Source organism: Aptenodytes forsteri, unplaced genomic scaffold (assembly GCF_000699145.1).
Source record: "Aptenodytes forsteri isolate BGI_AS27 unplaced genomic scaffold, ASM69914v1 Scaffold142, whole genome shotgun sequence".
In the NCBI taxonomy this organism is placed as follows: domain Eukaryota; kingdom Metazoa; phylum Chordata; class Aves; order Sphenisciformes; family Spheniscidae; genus Aptenodytes; species Aptenodytes forsteri.
The window spans coordinates 2951321-2971049 of record NW_008794598.1 but is presented as its reverse complement, the minus strand read 5'-3'; the positions used below and the strand labels follow the sequence as shown (position 1 = coordinate 2971049).

The 19729-nt window shown below is 42.9% G+C and overlaps 1 protein-coding gene across 1 annotated transcript; it reads right to left on the bottom strand.

Annotated features, from left to right (window-relative positions):
* Nucleotides 1–17: 17 nt before the first annotated feature.
* ELK4 (ELK4, ETS transcription factor) lies at nucleotides 18–12283 on the bottom strand. Its single transcript, XM_009272778.2, has 5 exons — nucleotides 12249–12283; nucleotides 11567–11782; nucleotides 9215–10138; nucleotides 7964–8080; nucleotides 18–6790 (listed from the first exon to the last, which is right to left on the bottom strand). The coding sequence occupies exons 2-5, from the start codon at nucleotides 11771–11773 to the stop codon at nucleotides 6692–6694; spliced, it is 1347 nt and encodes a 448-aa protein (XP_009271053.1). The 5' UTR covers nucleotides 11774–11782; nucleotides 12249–12283; the 3' UTR covers nucleotides 18–6691.
* Between the last annotated feature and the right edge of the window lie 7446 nt (nucleotides 12284–19729).

Here is a 19729-nt window from a genome sequence, read left to right as displayed (position 1 = left end):
ATAGAATAAAACGGGGGGGGGGGGGGGGGAGATAAGCATTAAATGTGCTACTGTACTTATCACAAAACACTGTGACGTACATAAGGCCATCTGGTAACACTGCAACAGAATACAAACAAGATTTTTAAAAGGGAGTTTTAGAATACAACTTTTTTTTTTTTAAACTACAATGAATAATCTCAACCCTGTTCACAGAGAATCAACGTTAAAAACTAGTACATCATATATATAAAACTCTGTGCAACTGAACAACAGCAGAACAAAAAGTCAACACAATTCTATAAAGCAGTTTCAAAGCCTGAAGATTTAAGACATGCTAGCCAAAAAAATCACAACACATCTCAAGGAGCCTAGAGCAAACCCAGGTATTGTAAACCCCCCCCCCAGCACACAGCACACACTAGGAACCATGCAGAGGCCATCCTCAAAGCCTTCCTGTGTTCAAAAGAGAAAAAAAGGAAAAAAAAATAACCCCAAACAACGAAAAAATAAATCAAAAACAACAGCTTCCAGTTATTAGTACAGCACTGCTGCATGTACTGCTCAAGGACTGAAATGGGCTCCAAACACAACGCCTTCCAACCTCTCCTCCCCTCTCCTTACTGTGTGCGCTGCTTACAGTTCATTCAGTGTCTCCATTAAAAGACCCCTGTTTTCCGAAGGTTCATAATTATCCTGTTACACCCCCTGCCAAAAACCCTACTTTGAGATGAAAACCTTCTGCAATGCATGGTCTCAACAGAGAAGCAAGTGTTTTAAGTAAAAAAGAAGTCCAAACTTTTGTTCCGTGAACATAAAACTATTCAAAGACACATTTAAGACACTTTTTTTTTAGAAGATGTGGCATACAACAATGTCAAAGATGCATTTAAAAAATAACCTTTGGCAACCAATTAGTCCACACTGTGGTATAATTGATTTGAGGACTAAAAACAAAAGAAAAGCCCCAAAAAAACCTCACCAGCATGTGCAAAACATGTAAAAGTGGCAACTGCACAGTGCAGTATTTGCTCCGAGCGTACACGGTAAGCGTTACTTATACAAATCTGGAAGCCAGACTGCGTAATGAACACACCAGGCAGCGCGCACGTGCACACAGGTACGTTCACATGAGGAGAGCTATTCCAGTCGCAGTTCAACGATGCATCTAAAAACAAGTTTTTGGCTCTCAAAGTATGCTTTTTATCAGATGTCTGGAATAGCTCCACAGTCAAAGTCGTCTACTACATTCTTTGGGAGGGGGTAAACAAAAATAAATTCTCGTCAGTTTTACTTTTTTTTGTAGAATACTTTATATGAAGCGGACATCTTGCTGCCCCAAAAGGGAAATACATTAGCATACACATTCACGAAGAAACATTGGGCCCTGCCCAGCTTTCTTACCTTGCAGGTCACGTTTTTTTTTTTTTTTGCAAAGCATGGTTAGAGTCAGCAAAGCCGCATCCTCCAAAAAGAATCAACGTTCTGCAGTGAACATATTCTCCCTTATTTTTGTTTGTTCTTTGTACAAAGGCAAGACTAATATTCCTCAGTTCAAGATCCACTAGACACCCAAAACCAAAGCTTAACCTTTCTGCTTCAGATGGCACCGAGACAGCCAGGAAATTTCAACAGAAAGTCTCTTGATGATAAACACAGATTGCAGAAATATGGCAGCACTGCCATTACTGCAGCTTTCTAGCTCCTGTATTATACCCTTACGACTAAAAGCAGGCCATGGAGAAAAGATTTGGTTCTATTTTCAAAAATTCTTCTCTGTCCAGAATCAGCTTTTACGAAGGGCTCCTACACGGTCAGTACTAGTCGCTCAAACAAAGTGGAATGCCGTGTCCACAGATGTTGATCCAAGACAAAGCCTTTTGCAGTAATAGCCCTGAAGGACTGTGTAAAACAACTGTCACTGCGTTTTATCTTTTAATCTCCATCTGACAGCCTCTGATTTCAGCAGATCAACTTTAGGATGTCACATATTAACCACCACTCAACTTGATGGCAATAGCCAAAGGCTTCCACATTAAGCAGATTTGCTAATGCTGTTCAGACTAAACAGCAGGCCATTGCCAATTACTGTTTAATTAAATTCAAATCAAACCATAAAAATTCCTGTTTAGGCAAGACATACTACACCTTATTAAAACATCCCGAATAGCTTCTAAGCGACATGATTGCAATTCTAATGGATTTTCAACTTATCCGCCGAGTGTGATCCTGTGGGGCTCGGGCTGTTTGTTTGCAATACCGTGCTCCATGATTATTAAGACAAAATAAACTATCCATACCCATGACCTCAGAGGCCAGAAGGTACGCGTATTTCTTACACGGGAGAACTACGGAACGAAACAGAACAAAATTGTTATGGACACTCAAAACTCAAACATCAAGTTTTAAAATACCTGTCAACTTTGACAATGTTCCTTAACTACCGATGTAGTTTATTTTCATAGCTGACAATACCAAGATAGCCTCTTGATACAACACTGAGATGTGTCTTGTAAACAAATATGCATTAAAAATGGAAGAGGTTAAATTGTATAGTAAAACATGAGTACATACAAAAATGCTATAAAACAGTAGCAAAAGGTAACTAAAAGATATATGAATAAACCGTGGGTAGCCTGTCAGAACTGTAGGTTCTGACCTCAGCACTAGAAAAATGCTACAGAAGTGGATCAGAACTCTGCGCCTGTGCTCACCTGAGAAACCGCGTCGATGCGCTAGGCTAGCTCTTTCACCCGGTCTCAACCTGCAGAAGTTCTCGCATGAAAGTTGAAGTCATGAGGGAATCTGACATTAATGCATCTCACTGCATTTTGAAAAGCTGCGTAAAAGAAGATACGCACGTAAGCAGCCTTCACTGCGGTTAAAATGTACGCTATAAAAAACAAGAAGAATCTATTTGCTAGATAGCTGAGGTTTGAAAACGTATCAGAGGGAGAAATTATCCCAAACAAACCACTGAACAGCCAAAGCCTTTCATACTATAATGCATGCTCCACTATACCAAAGATTGCATGGATACCCAAGTCTTAGGATGCTCTAAGTTAAAACAACAAATTCTCAAATTCAAGGAATTTTATCACTTCCTGACCTATTGCAAAACGCAACTTGAATGTGCCAAAGACAGTGCATAGGAATTACATTCAGCCGTCACTGCTGAAGACCAATTTCTGAAACAAGGATCTAGACTTAAGCTGCTGTTAAGAAAAAAACCAAACACTTTCCTCCATCACTCTCATTACTAGGATCACATTCTCTGAAAACAGGTAAGACTGAACAAGTATGGTTCTATAACCCGTAGGGTATTATTAACACGTTTCTGCTTTCCATGGATTGTTTCTGCTAGCAGCACGTGTTGCTAGTGGCATCCTGACAGTTCAGGATCTCAAAAAAAGCCAGACACAGCGCACACAGCAACAGCAGTGCAAGCTTTTCAACTCTGCAGTACTATTACACAGCAGCAGTGACATGTAAAAGAGATTTCCAGAAGCAGGACAGATGTTCAGCTTCCATGCTCATCCAGTCTAATTCTACCACCGAATTAACTGACGCAAATATTATCAAGCATTCAACAATACCGTGGCTACTTCAGCAACATGAATTGTAACGTAATAAAATGTTTCTGTAATGCTGCATTATTATTTTTTTAAACCAACACGGTACTATACCCATATTACAGACTGCTTAACATGATAATGAAAAGAGAGCCTATATTAACCCCCACCTTCCCTACACTAAATTAAAAACAAGTTGCAAGAGCTGCAAACTGCTCCTGAAGTGAGCTAGTAAAATACCAGCAATCCACATAACCAAGCTGCAAGAAGTCACAGTGACACCGTGCTCTGTCAGGAATGTGATCCAAAAAAGCTGGCAGTTATATACTTGTTAGTAAATGTGTGTTTAATGAGGCAGCATATATACAAGATAATATTACCTTAAGTGACCTGAAAGTTGTAATGGAGAAAAGGGGAGCAAGCCTCTCCTCTCCCACCTCCCCTCCCCTTTCAACTTGCTTTCCCAACTGCCTCCCGAGATTATAATCCTATATGGGACTTCTGTTTTCCTAGGCAGGTGCTCAAGAAGCAAAAGCAATCATCTTCCCAGTGCTATCTGTCAGGAAGCTGGATATCGCCAGATTGAAACCAACACATACAGGCTGCGTTTTCATACTAACTTTCTCTGAAGAAGGTACTCCCGAAGGTGAATGTGTATCTCATCAACCAGCTACGGCAGTGCAATCTTAACGAAGCTACTTGGAGAAGAGCATGAAACTAGGCCAAGCACGACTGACAAGCTACGTTAGCGTTTGGTTCTCTTGCATACCTATGCTGAAAGTGATACAGTTTACAAAAAATTAAGTGCATGTGTGCACATACACAACTTTTAAACAAATAAACTTGGCTTTTCTCCATAGGGGACAAGGAAAGGGAAGCAATTAAATTGCAAGTCTTTAGTGCTCATTAATTATTTTTAAATTCTAATCCTCGTCTGCAATGTTGCTCTCAAGTCCACACGCTTGGTGGGCATAAAATTGGCCAACCTAAAACAACCATTAAAAGTGCTGCTATTTATTAATAGCTATATATATTTTCTAGAGCAGACTCGTAAGCCATCATGCAAACCAGAAAATTCCAGATGCCTGCTCTTAATTATGATCTGCAGCTTGCTTTCTGCATTTTAAAAAAAAAAAAAAAAAAAAAAAGGTCAATATTGCACATTGTCATTTTAAGAGCCGCTGGCACAGGAACTTTATCCCGCATCTGCTGATGTCTGAAACGCGAAGCAGTATTACGCCTCTGCCGTCACCGAACAGGAAGACAGTTCACTACACGAGCTCACTCCCTGCTACCTCCACCTACAGACAGGCATACTCTTTTCTCCCACCTCCCACCGGGCAGGGGACTTTCTGGATGAACAATGCCCACAAAGCAACTCCATTACACCCACCTGTCCGGGTGTCATGTCAGGAACATACTCAGTGGTTTACATATTTCAATGCTAGAATATAGAAAGATAACGTCACTGCAGTAAATTAAGTCTTGGGTATCGTCATACGCTTTAAAGTGAATTCAGAGTCTGCAAAAGTGGCAAAAGGAAAACTCTGGAAAGCTCGAGTTCACCACTTATCCGTAAGACAGGTGCAATATATACAGCGTACACCGTCAGCTCCTCTTGCTGTAAAGGTACAATCTTCCTCTGCTCATCAAAACTTTGAAGACAGCCAGTGAGGATGCCAAAGAGAAGAGATGGTCTCCATCTGTTTTCGAGTGGGCATTCTATGGAGGTTATCTTACGTCACCAACTCAGCGTACACAGTAGCAAACAGAAGTTGCTGCCTGACATCAGACGCCCAAAGTGGAAGGGCACACCGCCCAGCACCAACAGACCAAGACATCCAGTCTCTGGGGGGCCGTGAGAGGAGAGTCTCTCCTTTCATTCCTCAGTTCTCTTAAAAGGCCTCCTGAGGTGTAAAAATCTAACTACAAATTTCATTTCATCGGTGTTTCAAATTGCTCTGGAAACTAATCTTGTGTTAATCCATACACACATGGCCACCAAGAAAAGCAATGCAAGCGCAAATTTACAGTAAGGTTGATACACCGTGGTAGCCCTCTCAGCGAGCTGTACACACTGAGCCTAACTTATTTTGGGTCCGAGTGCTTCCTCAAATAAAAAAGGCAATAGAGCTAAAGCAAAACTTGAGATAAGAGCTGGTAGAAGAGGAGCTTCTCCACTTCAACGGTGGGAAAAGAGCAGTAAAGTTAATGCTCAGATGTTAGTGTTCTCACCCACTGTTTGGGTCTGAAACTCTAGCATCAGGCAGCAACCTCACCAAATGCAGACATACCCTCAAAACCTCATGTAAAATCCACCATCCTGCTCATCTTCTAGCAGTGACATTACAGGCTTTGTAACAGGTCTCTGGCACAAGAAATGTTTGGACTTCAGCATTCAACCCTTCTGAGAACTGAAAGGAACTAATCCCACCATTCGTCTCCAGACCTTGCCTCCTCACCGAAGGGAGAGCAGGGAAGCATCCAGAAGCTAGCCAGACCACTTCTCCGAGGGGCCGGACTGTCGGTATACAATGCCATTCAAAAATTGTCCGTATCTCTGTAACGCAATCATTGAATAGTCCTTGAAAATTTCTCCCTGAAAAAAGACAAGATGTTTTTACAGCAGAAAAGACGCGGGCTGTTTTGTTGCTGCAGAAGTTATCGGGCCCCAAGGCAAAGCTGATGCACACACCCCTTTCCCAAGCATTTCCTGGAATGCCAGCTTCGATCAGGGTTAGATTTCTTCTTGCCAAGCACAGGAAGCAGAAGAACAGAGGGTTTTTCCAAGAGTCACAGAGAAAAGACTTCTCTGACACCGTTTACTGCAATCAGTGCAGACTCAGTTACTGCAACACCAACCGAAACTCCCTTTAACCATAGTGAAGTCTTCCAAACCAAGGAGGGAAGAGAAGAGACTGGAGCTTCAGCTCCTATTAAGGCGTTTGCATATACATTCCCAACCTGGGTCTTCAAAAAAGGGAATTCTGCAAAAAAGGCATTTTATTTGGGAATGGCAAAAACTATGATTGTTGATAATCTCTGTGGAATTATAAATTGCTCATTTAAAAAACATGGTTAAATATAAGTGTCATATCTTTCCCTTGCTTGCCAGTATGTCCTTTCCGTGAGTTCATGTGCTATGTCTTCTGTAGATCAGGGGAAAATGGGCCGGGGGTAGAGGGTCCATCCAGTCCAGACAGAGTAAATGGGCCATGACTGTTCAGCACTGATGGAAACTAAGAGACAAAACAAAAATTATTAGGGAAGAGGCCATTTTCATTTACTGTTCCTCTCATGCCTGTGCATGTAGAAGCTCCCCCAGGAAAAAAAAGACCAAAACCAAAACACAACAACAAAAAAAAACCCCACCCCAAACTTTCAAAGCATCTTCTTGGCTTCCCCCAAGTAATTTACTTTTTAAATGCCACTGCCTCACAGACTGCGCCAATCCAGCCATTATAACCAGTGTCACCAGGAGGAGCCAGTCTGTAACCTCTGCACTGAGCACCGCCCTATGTCCTAAACTAATAAGTGACTTTAAAACAGGTTGTTGGGAAACCATGGTCTAAATTGTTCCTCATTTAATTATCAGCTATTTATAGAGAAAAACGTCCAATGCATTTTCAGACCTACTTGTTTATTCCCTGTCCTCACGGTAGATGTAAGCTACTTCCTTCATCTCCATGGAGATGACAGATATAAACCCAAAAGACAACTAGTTAAATTTTACCCTTTGCCTAAGCAGACTCACGCAACAGATGCGGTTATTCCAATTCCAAAGTGGAAGGTGAAGGAAGAGCATGAGTAATTACAACTAAAGGATTTTTTTTTTTTTTTAAATATAGGGGATTTTTTTTCTTATGTATTAGTTAAACAGAAGTATTTATTAAAAACAGTGAAGCTGAGGCTTTCCAAACATCAGAAGACAGCAGAATATAGAGATCATGAAGAACTGTGCTACATACTGCCATAGAGATCACACGCAATCTCCCTTCTTACTAGTGGTGAGATTTAATTAATGTCTTTCAACAGAAGAGACTGTTAACAAACGATTAAAACAACCAATAGAGTAGCAAAATTCAATCTCCAGGAAAATCTCAACCAGTAAAGTTACAGGGAGGCAAGTTTTACAGGAAGGACAGACCTAAAAAAAAAAAAAAAAAAAAATCTATCTCAAATTAATAGCAGTCTGTGTTATAGTTAACATTTCTGAAATACCAACATTTAAAATATACTTAAATAAAACTGGGTTTAATCTCAAAAGCTAACATAGGGGATGGAAAACAGAAAGATCACTATTTTGTTTCTGCATCAGATATTTGGGCTAACTGATCCCTGCAGGTCTTCTGAGGAAGGTGCTGACAAGCGTGGCTCAAAGGGAGAGATTGGCTGAACTTGCTGGAACTTACCTGAAAGAGTGTATTAGCACCTTGCAACCTTGCAGGACTGAGAGGAGCAACTGGGCTTAGCGTACTCCAGAAGTGAATACTGGAGAGCAAGGGACTTGGGGTCAGCAAGATGGGAGTCTGCAAAACACAAGAGAGTCAGCTGTGTGAAACCTGCACTGTGAGTAAGCACAGCACATGCGAATCCAGCCCCAATAATCTCAGCTCCTACAGCTGCAGAGGGCTGGGTCCAAATTTCAGGAACTCCCATTCCCTCCTCCCGCCTCCTCCTCCTCCCTTCAAACCCCACAACAGCAGCAGCAGTCATCCGGCTGTCCCTCCCCTCGCCGAGCAAATCTTTTCCCCGACGGCTGCCAAATCCTGCTGTAACCTACAGCACATCGGCTCCTCCTGCAATTCACTATACAGCACCTGCAAGTGACTCTGGAAAACTCAGTCCGTGAATTTAAAAAGAGCAGACAGTGGGCACACGCACGGTCCGGGCAACACCGGCAATGTAAGCCACAACAAAAGACATTTACATCCAGCTTCTGAATATTCTGGATGTTCCAGGTTCACCGGCCAAACGCCTCGAAGGGTGCCAAAAGAGCAACTACACTTGATTTTTTCCTGTCTTCAGCCATTTCAGTTTTCAATTACAGTTTCACTCTAATTCCAATTTATTACAGGAAAGAGATTAAATATATACAGAACAATTTAACAGCCTAGTTGGATTCAATTCTCTTCCAAATTTTCCATGAGGCATAAAAGCTTTCTTTTCCCACACAAAGATAACAACCAAATTAAGCAGCCATTCTTATTGCTGTTAGGTCACAATACTATGGTCTTAAGTAAATGGCCACTAAATCAAGCAAAAGAAAGCTGCTAAACAGACACCTCCATGGTTCTCTATTTTTAAAGCATTTTCAGAATCAGCCTGAAGGATAAGGGCAGGGTTTAGGGTTTTTGAAATAATTCAGTATCACCCTGGCGAGATTTACAAAGGATCCTGCTGGTGCTGGTTTGGGTTTTGCCTCCACATGCTAACGCTGTACAGACGTGTGCGGCTGACATACCACTTGGGCACACTTTGGGGCGGGAGCTAATACCGATTATGAATAAAGTTTCTGTTTTATAAGAAAAATGGGAGCGACAGAACTCCAAATATAATCTACTGACTATTCATTTTCCACTTGCCTTCCCTTATTGTTTTAAAATATAACATAACCACTATTGTTACTAAAAAAAAACCCAACAGGAAGGGAATTAGGTTACCTGAGAGAAAAGTGCTGGAGTAAGAGAAGCAGTTGGGAGAGAAGGACTCAGAATCCCCAGTGGACTTGGATCACTGCCTGTAATGACGAGAGTAGGAGCCAACTCCAGCCCTTTGGGTTTTTTAGATCTGGAGAGGTGATTGGCAAACTCCTTCTCCAGCACAGATGAATCCTGCTCTTTGGGCTCTGGGGATTGATGCTGAAGGCTCTGAGCCTGCTCCAGCTGCTGAGAAGCCACGGACTCTATGTCCGTGTCAATGTCCAGGTCGGGATTAGAGCTCAGGGGCGGCGACGGGGGCGTGGAGGGAACTTGCAGAGTGGGAGAAACTGAGGATATGGGTGGGGTCGGGGTGAAGCTGGTGGTTAAGTTTGGCAAAGGTGCTGGAGCTTCAGGGACAGTTAACTTGGGTAGAACAAGCGTCTCCAAGGTCTGGAGAGTTTCTTCCGATCCCATGGGAAGAGAGGATGCGGTTGAAGAGGCAGAAGCAGTGGAAGTGGCAGAGACCGCTGAAGTGGTAGAGACCAGGGGGACAGATGAAGGCTTTTTGGAGGGCATGGTTACAAACTTGATGACAGAGGGTGTTGGATCCTGAGCAGGTTTCTTCTCCGTCAGTTTCTCAGCTGGATTCTCAATCTTGATGGACCTGAAGAGTTTTACGCTGGAAGAGTTCAGGGAGTTCAGAGTAAAAGAGGAGTACAAGCCTGAGTGGATATAGTCATTGCGGCTGGAGGATTTAGCACATGACTGAGACTTCTCCTTCCCACAGTTTTCCACATCCTTGGGAGCACTGCTAACTTCCGCAAAACCAGTCATTTCAGGGTCTCCTTCTATACGGCCCACGACAAGTGGATCCATATTTAAAATCTCCGGATAAGAAACAAACTTGTACACAAACTTCTTACCATTCACTTTTTTAATGATATTCTGTGGGTAAGAAGATATATATATTTAGACCTTCTTCAGATTAATTTTCTTCCTACAAACACTGCCTAAAATAGACTGAAGAATTAGACAGTCTGTAATCTTTCATCAAAAATTGTTCCTTTTTTCTTTTTTAAAAACATCCTGCATTCTTGCAATTCAGTTATGCTCCCAAAGTATCATTTCCAGAGCTCACAGACAAAACACTAAAACAGGTGTGCTTAACCTGACATTAAATATACTAACAACAGCCTTAAAACTGCCAAGCAATTCTGTTTAACGTATTTTAAAAGATCAGCTAAGAAGCAAAAAAATACCCATTACCCCCATCAAAGATCACTGACCTGGGTGAGTAAGCGTAATGTAACAGGAGAACCTGCAGAATTAAAGCTTACAGGTTTGCAGAATTGAGAGCTAATACTTCAAATCAAACCACCTTTATTCTTAATAAGAGATGATCATAAAAGAAAATAAGTAGCTGAACTAGTCAGCAGAATGTAGGCTAATCAGCTATTTCAATACCACAAAATAGCATATGTCAAACTTGTTATTGCTCCTAAGTGAAATGTCACACACAATTTGGACCTAAGAAGATTCTTATTTATCGTACAATTATTATTACTGAGACCTCTCGGTACAAAGTCAGATTTGTGCTACCCAGTAATAAACTCCAAGCAACATACCACCTGCTACAAACTGACAGGTTCCTCAGAAACCGTGTTTTATTTTTTACCTCGTGCACCCACACAGTAAGAGTTGTGGGGTAAACGGCTTATTGAAATGAAGGTAAGACTCCCACACTGTGGTTCTAGCTCAGCTTTTTGGCACTACCTGCGCACCGATGAAAGGCTCTCGCAAGTTATTAGAAGACATCAGCAAAACAAGAGAAGCATCTTACTCTGCTGGACCAAACTCGCTGACCACATTAGAGGCGCGATTCTGAATACATGGAGAAAAAGAAAAATACTTTGGGCTGCTTCACTGAAAATCCTTATTTTGATAGCCCCTTCGTAGAGGCAATTACAGAAAAGATCTCAAGGTGGTGCAATGTTCACCATCTCAGCCATCATCACCATTCCGCTGCTTAAACTGGAGTGTTGAGGATTTTAACCCTTGCAAGGGCACATATTTTTGGAACGGGCATTAGTATTCAAAGACGAATTCGTATTAGCAAAGACAAAAATCAAAGAAGATAACATTTTGCACAAAGCTCTCTAGAACCTTATAAAATAACCACTGGGGAGGAAATGCAGCACCATGACAAATGGAAGAAAAAAACCCCTCTAAACATGAACTAGTACACCTTACTTAAGTCTGGGAGACAGAAGTGACACCTATCCCCTTGAAGAGAATGAAAAAGGAAACAAAGCTCATTAGGCAGAAGCTGGTAAGATGGATAAGGATTTGAGGTGGATTTATGGACTTTGTTACCTTCACATAATAGTATCTGAGAGCACGGCTGAGTTTATCATAGTTCATACTGGGCTTGTTCTTGCGGATTCCCCAGAGTCTGGCCACCTCCTCTGCCTGCAGCAGTTTGAACTCCCCGTCGTTGGAGGTCCAACAGATGATATTCTTGTTCTGAGGCTCTTGGAGGAGTTGGAGGAGGAACTGCCACAGGGTGATAGCACTGTCCATAGCAGTAAGCTGAAATTCAGAAAGGCAGATAAAGAGGCAACAGATTAGGAACAGCGCATTTTCTTCGTCTCCCTAGAAGGGGGTAATGGAGCAGAGACGTTATTTCCAAAGCCAGCAAGAGTAAAAATTATTAGTCACCAGTCGTGAAAGATGTTCCCTGCAGAACAGAGAGGCTGAGAGCCAACTGCTGTCGTCTCCTCCCACATGTCAGTACTTTTCACATGGGTTATATTTAGCCTCATTTAACTAAATCAGGTCACTTTGGGTAAGTTGCAATGAGTCACTATCCAAAAAAATTTTTCTAAGTTGCTCCATGTTCACCCACTCTGACTTGTACTGCTTTATGAGAAACAGCTCAGGTGCACCCAGGTAAAAATCAAACCACCCACTCACCTCCCCCTTCCCTTACGCGCACCCACCTCCAGCCGCAGTATCTTTAAGAAAACAGAGCAGATCAAGTAACTGCTTAAGTCACCTGAAGATGCCACAGTGCAGAACAACTTGACTTTCCATCAGTTCACGTTTCTACTGCCTCTTTGTAAGCAGCCCTCTCAATCAACCCCCAGCCTCCTCTCTTTCAAATCTCCTCTCTCTTCCAAATTTCATCCCTGTCTTTTCTGAGAGAGTAAACAAGAAAGTAAGTAAAACGATTTCAAATGCTGCCTTCGCTTTTCTCTTGATCCCTGCCACGTCTTACCTACATCAGTCATTTATGCTGAGACTTTCTAGGACCAGTATCTGTCAGTTGATTCATGCACTTCCAGCATGGTTTTCTAGCACTGAAGCTGTCGATGTATAAATTCATCAAGGACAGACAAGGCGGCAGAGATGACGTTTTTCCTTGACCATATCTGACCACATGAAACAGTACTTCCACAGATATTTTTAGGCAGAACACTAATAATCCGGTCTGCACAAGGAAAGTATAAGATACATTGTGAATTACACCAGATAAAGTTATATTAATTCAGTATCCCACACAGATTCTCTTCTTCCAGAACAGAACGGCTTCTATTAATGCAGCTTAAACTTCTTCCAATGAAATAAAAACAAACCCAGCCATTCTGGAATAAGAACCATCGCGATGAATTACACTAAAAACGTTTTGATATGCGTAACTGCTAGACTTTTTTTTTTTCCCCCAGACACAGTTAAACCGCAATAAAGGCAAACCTAAAGAGTACAGGGGTTTCCATCTGCGTGAATCTGCAGCCCGAGCGACTAAATGCTATTCGCAAGCAGAAGCTCCAAAACAGAGGCATCAAGTCCAACTTCAGCAAGCAGGGCTCACGCCCATATTGTTTAAAGTCCATGTATACGCAGGGATAAGTTTAAGATTCAGTCGGCACTGCCAGTTCATCTTTGTTACCAAAGCCTTTTATTCCAATCTCATTACTGCCCAGCACTTATCCAGCCCTATATAAGGAAGAGAACGGTCTACATGTCAGAGCTTCAGCATTTAGTCAGGCCTGTAAAAAGGATTATGGCTGACAGTTTACACAGGACTACACATTCTTATTGAAATAAGGTGCCCTAGGGCAGGTACTTTTTTGGGCACAGCCCATTGCATTTAACCTATTTTTAAGAATACCTGCCTAATAGCATGCTTACATGACTATACAGGGATGTTACATTGATCAAGTCAGTCAAATTGCTGCAATTACAAGGAACGATCTCAAAATGAAGGACACCCACACCACCTTGTTATGCTGGCCTAAGGTGCTTTCCTTGTTAATTACTGTATGCATACAACTCCGTGCTTGCCCAAATTAATTGCTCGGTAGTCTAAGAAAATATCAGCTGCTGAACGCTGTGCTTTGAGACTCTTCCCGCACTGCACCGTGGCACGCCAGCTGAACCGTACGGGAACTCAGGGCCAGGCAACCACGTTAAAACTCTTCCAGGACTTCTCCTCCGACTTGCATTCACATTTGCCAGTAACATTTCATATCTGCCTACTGGCAACGCAGAGGACGTGCGCGCTGCGGAGCATCACAGGCGGAGCCTCATTATCCTGTCAGGATGATGCACATGCCTGGGGTGCTGTGTAGACATAAGGACTTGATTCTACCATTCTGCAGAGCTGTCAATACTAGTGATATGTGTTAACAGAGAAAGAGCAGGAATATGAAGTTGAGTGATTATTCCCACGCTACATTTATCTACAGCACTTCCAAAACCCATAAGCAGCACTGCACCAAATAGCACTGACTGATGCAACGGGAGGCAATCGCGTAGAAATTAGATTAGCAGCAGAATCTCAGAGTGGCAAAGGCTTTTTTTTCTCCTCCTAAAAACCCATGCAGATTTCACCCCAGAATTTAAATGCTATTATTTCACTGGGCTGCTTCCCTTTAGTAAGAAGTACCTTGCCATTATTATCTCGAAGCTCACCAAGCTCTACTGCAGTCAAGCGTTATTGCCTAGGTCGCGGCTGGTTTTGAATCGAGTTGGAGATGCACAACGCTGACAGACCAGCACTCTGACAGCACAGAGTTCAGCAATACCGAGTAAGCAGGGAGTGACTGAAATGATGGAAGATACAAGATTTTTTTTTTTTTTTTAAAAAAAACCCTTTCCCAGCAATGAGCTGTGTTGTTCTGAGGAGCATTTACCAAAATAAATAAAAAAAAAAAAAACCCAAAGAGTTCATGCTGCCTAAATCCCAAATACCGTAGCTTTCTGGCTGGAAGGATCCTTCTCCCAGGGGCAGAGTTACAGACCGTACTGGAGTGTTACATTGATCAAGTTACTACTGATGTTTCTGGCGCTTACAGGCTTTAGGGTTGTCGTGATTCCTTCCACCATTTGGAGGATACACTGCAAATCCTCAGCATGCTCTGCTTCATGAAGTCTTTTGTTGGACGTGGTAACAACAGGGTGGAGAAGTTTTACTTACTCCTTGGCTGTCGTAGAACAGGAGCGGAGAGCACTTCGGAATTGTTAATGGATAGGTTATATTGCGTATGAGAGAATGAATATCCCTCTTTAATAAATATTTATTGCACGCATCTACGGGAAACAACGGAGAGAAACCTCAACGCAACTGGGAGTATAGAGTTTTTCTGAAGATTATAGACAGACAAAGGGAAGGTCAGAAAACAGCCCTCCCAGTTGGTCAAAGCAATGAGATCACAGGTAGATCTTGCCCCTTCAGAGTCCAGGAGTAAGCTGTTAACTGGGAAAGGATAATATGTATATGGGAGACAACGTTGTATTACGAATCAAGACATCTCATTTAACTTTTTTATTAAAGTTGCTTTGATACGGCATAAGAATACATCAAAGAACTGTCGCTTCTTCAGGAAAAAGCAGAATAAAAAAACATCACACGGGGTGTAAAATTAAAACCAGTACAGGCAAGATGAGCACTTATCTTTGTTTAAGAACCGACTAACATGTTAAAAAGGTTCTTCCTTCTTCAGCACCTGGGGCAGAAGGCGGCTGACGCCTTTCATGAGCCTTTACCTTGCAACCACAGGGGCTGCGCAGCAGTTCAAGCTCCTCGTGCTATCCGCGTTTTGCAGAACATCTTCAGCTGCCCTGGCGTGGGGGGACCCGCTGTTACAGAGGCTCCCGTCCACACCACAGCCGCTTTCAGGGCCACGTACTCAAAAGCGTCCCCCTCCTGCATTGACGCTGGAAGGAATTCAGAAGATCCTCTTGTCCTTTTTATTCAGACATGCAGCAAAACCCACACTCTTCAGAGACGTTACAGGCCCACTAGTTAGAGAAACTAAAGAAATCGGGGTGAGGACAGGAACCCACTGTCCCACTCCTACTCTACACTAATAATTGTGAGATGTTACTTCTCTCGTGATTTGTAAACAGCATTTCAACTTCTTCCAAAAAGACGTCTCCTTTCATGAAAAGGCATCAATCTCCCAGCACAGCTCCCCGTCAGCATAAAAAGCCTACTAGTTTGATTGCTTTTTCTTCAAGATGAATACACCAATAATTACAAGCACACCATTGCAAACTGTCTTTTTGCTGAAGGTTATTTTCCTTCTAAGAGTCCATGGAGAAAGAAGAAGGTCTCATTTGAAAAGACAATGAGGGCATTAGGCAGAGAGGCAATACTGCTGCTTATGACAACGGCCTTTCCACTTCTGCACCATTTGAGTACGAGGAAAAAATAGTTGCTAGAGGCAGAGGGCAGTTATACTTTGTAATGAGTATGCTAAAATAGAGCACTATTATTGTCTTGAGATCTTCGCTGACGCCTACGGATGACCCTTGAAGTATACTGAGTAGCTGACAGAATTTGGCTGCAGTACTCTAAATACAAACGCTGCAAACTTGAGCTTTCTCGTGTTCCTGCAGCTTCGTTTGAGGTTGCTGTAAGCTTTGTTTGAGGCCTTGACTTTACAAAGCCTTGAGTTTACAAAAGAGCCAGGACATGAGATATACATCTTTTCCGGTGACTTCTCCTCGTGCATCTGTGCCACAACGTGCTCCACGCAATCAGTTTGATTACAGAGCCTCAAGGCTTTGCACCTTCTGTGGAAGGAGAGTGCGCAATCACTGGGTGGCAAAGCAGACAGGAGGAACAGTTTAGGAAGTGGCATATGGTAATCTCTCCTGTGGCCAGCAGCTATACTTACTACTGCAAAACAAACTCAAGTGTTCACCCCTTTGTGCTCAAAAAGGAGAGGGACACCTCGCTGTGCCCCAGCAAGGCAGCAGCCAGCTAGGCCCTGAGAAGGTAGCAGAGGCAGGAGCGGGGGGCCCCGCCCCACACCCCCCCCCCCCCCGTCTTCAAGGTCTTCTGGCAGATTTCCTGTGCTTTGACTCAACACCAAGAACAGCTCGAGTAATCTTTCACCTCAATTTGTTCCAACGGCCTCTTATAAGCATTGGCAGCCTGATGGCTTCTCCAGATGGACTGAATAAAGCAGTCAGGTCTACAGCCTTGTCAGAACCCACAGAGAAACGAAGGATGGTGCAAAGGAAAGAAAGGATGTCACACAGACGTTACGCAGTGAGGACAAAATCATCACTACCATGTATTTAAATGGCACGGTTACAGCTGTCCAGGTATTTACGCAGAAGTGACATCTCAAAAGATGACTCTGGAAGCAGCACAGAGCAGAGGTAAACACGCAGGGTGACACAGAAACCTCTTCTCAGATCACAAACACTTTGTTTAAAAAAAAAAAAAAAAAAGAAACAAAAAAGGCAGCATCAGTAACGTAGAGATGGTCTTGGGGACCTCACGCTTAGTGATGCAAGTCAGCCGTTCCGCGGGCAAGCAGGTGAGCAAGTGAAGCCTTTACACAATTCCAGGAAGGCTGGACTTGCTGTGCATACAACACACGCGCGCTCTGCACACGCGCAGCAAAGCTGAGCTGTTAAGACTTTACCGTGCAAAACTATTCCCATGGTTTCTTAATAGTTTAAGATGGCCATGGTGTGTGAGCAGCAGGAATTTGTAGACAGTAACTCCTGCTACATTGTGCAATATTCCTGTGGACACAAGGCCTTAGATAGTTGTTCCAGGAAAATAAACAACAGAGTAACTTCGGTTGAAGGAGATTTTTGGAGGTCACAGGCCCAACTTCTTGTTCAAAACAGGGTTAACTTCAAAGTTAGAGCAGGTTGTTCAGTGTCTTTGTCCAGCCAACTAACTAACTAACTAAATGGCTGCCCTATTCCTCTTATTTAAGGGACAAAGAGCTGTAACGTTGCTGATGACGTATCTAATTAAGTGGTGATCAACACATAACCAAGCAACAATTTCATTAGCACAGCACTTAAAATATCCCATTACTAATAAACCTTTCATAAAATATTTTCAAGCTCCCGAGACTGTGGTTCACCTGAACTAGTACTTTCAGGATTTTATCAATTTTCATTCATTTTAGAAAGAGCCTGCTGCCCAACACATATGAAACCTACTGTCCAAAACCAGCCTCGTTAGGGTGCTAGTATCTACCTACTGACATACTCTGATGCGGTGGGAAGCGTGTAAAGGTATTTAGTCCTTTTCCAGAACACACAAGTCTTCCCCTTGGCTCTGGCATTCACTGCACCGTTGTTTCCAAACCAGTCAGGAAAATCAGCTTGTTCTGAAAGAGAAGCCGTGGTTACCAAGGCAGGAAGCTCCTTGGAAGGAAATGCTGGAGGATGTCCTCATGATAAGAGCTGCTCCAGAGTTTTCATTGCCTAATCCCACTCCAACTTTGACAGTCGTATTTACTTAAAACAAACATTGCAATAAATTTTGCGTTCTTGGCTCAAAAATTAAGTTACTTTACATGAAATTAAGGTGTTAGCAAATATTTGGGGTTTTAGGAACAATTTGCTTCAGCTTCTTACCTCCTATCTGAGAAATGAGTATTTCCTTTCCTAAGTAAGTGTTTTCTAGTATTCCCCACCTTTCAGATACCCGAGAAAACCTTTTTGTACTAGCAAAAAAGCAATAGAAAACAAGCCACAAGGGAGAACGGTGGCATCAGGATTCCCATCGTACTTATGGCTGAAGACTCCAGTGGGTAGATGAGCCAAACAGCTTTTTGGGTTTTTTAAATCTCAATACACAGAACAAGGGTGCCCGCTCTGTCATTTAATGTGGTTTTGACTAACACACCCTGGCACTTAAAAACGTTTTAACCTGTTTGAACACGGCCAATAAGGGGGACTTCAAAGCACAGTCCACGTACCTCCCCCAGTTGCTACCACCATTCTGATCCTCCCCCCCGGCTGAGGATGACTGCCACCCCAGTGTAGGCAGTGTTATGGACAGCAGACCTCATCTCCCTGCTTTGCCGTACCTTGATGCAGAGTCTCCCTTTTCTACCTCTCCTTTTAAGATAAGATCTCTTCGGATAAGAGACCGAAGAGAGCACGGGAAGGTTTAGGACAAAGAGAGAGAATAGCGAACTTCAAAAATGAAATGCCTTTGATCAGTTAGGGGGTTGGTTTCTGACACCGATGTGATTGTTTCCGAGTAAGCCATAAAAATACTTATTTTTGTGGAAGCTCCTCTTTAAGTAGATGACACTCGCTTCCTCCTTATCTGCCACCACAATGGCCTGAGGCGAATGTTTACCAACAGCAGATTAAATTAGCTTCAACAGGCACAATGCGTCTGCTGAAAGTAAAAGCATCCTTGTTCAAGAGTAAGGGGTCAGGCCTCCGCATCACGCTGCGGAGTAAACCCCGAACAAAAGGTTAAATGTTTTATGTCGATCCTAACTTTATTATGAAAAAGAAGTCTCGTTTAAGATGGAAAAGGTTTCCTTTAATAATGTTTATAATACACTCAGCCTGGTTGCTATGACGATGGAACAACTATTCTCTACAAACAGGCACTAAGACCCTAAAAATAAACAGGCCGACAAAAATCACGAACGTGCAGCTCTGTCAGGCAGGCTGTGCCTGGTGCAGGGATCGCGTTTCTCCCGAATATGATGAAGATAAAGAAACGCTAACGACTAGGTTCTGCACCCACCGAAGGGAGCGCTCGCCTGCAAAGCCATTCCTGTATTTCTCAGGAGCCGCTACTTAAAAACGACACCACCGAAGCCGGAACTCTGGATCCCCCCCCCCAGGCAACAGAACAGCGGGGATTATTAGAAGTTTGTCTGTGAAAATAAGGCAAGTATTGTGGAAGCAACGTACACGTATATACGTGCGTGTATATGTATAAGTGCATACAAAGTAATAAAAGCGTAACAGCGCGTATTTGCATACTTTCTCCGTGGACTCACTTATTGATGTGGGTAGGAATCCACCCATTCCACAGAGAGACGAGTACACAAGTATTAAAAAAAAAAAAAAGCAGCAGCAGAGTCGGGAAGGAAAAAAAAAACCAAAAACCAACACAACAAAACAACAAAAGAAACAACAAAACAACCAACCACTTGATGCCGGCCTCCGGCTCCAGCCTCCCCTCAGCAGAGAGCGGCAAGTCAGCCCGCGCTGGAGGCGCGCAGCACGAAGGAACGGCCGCCG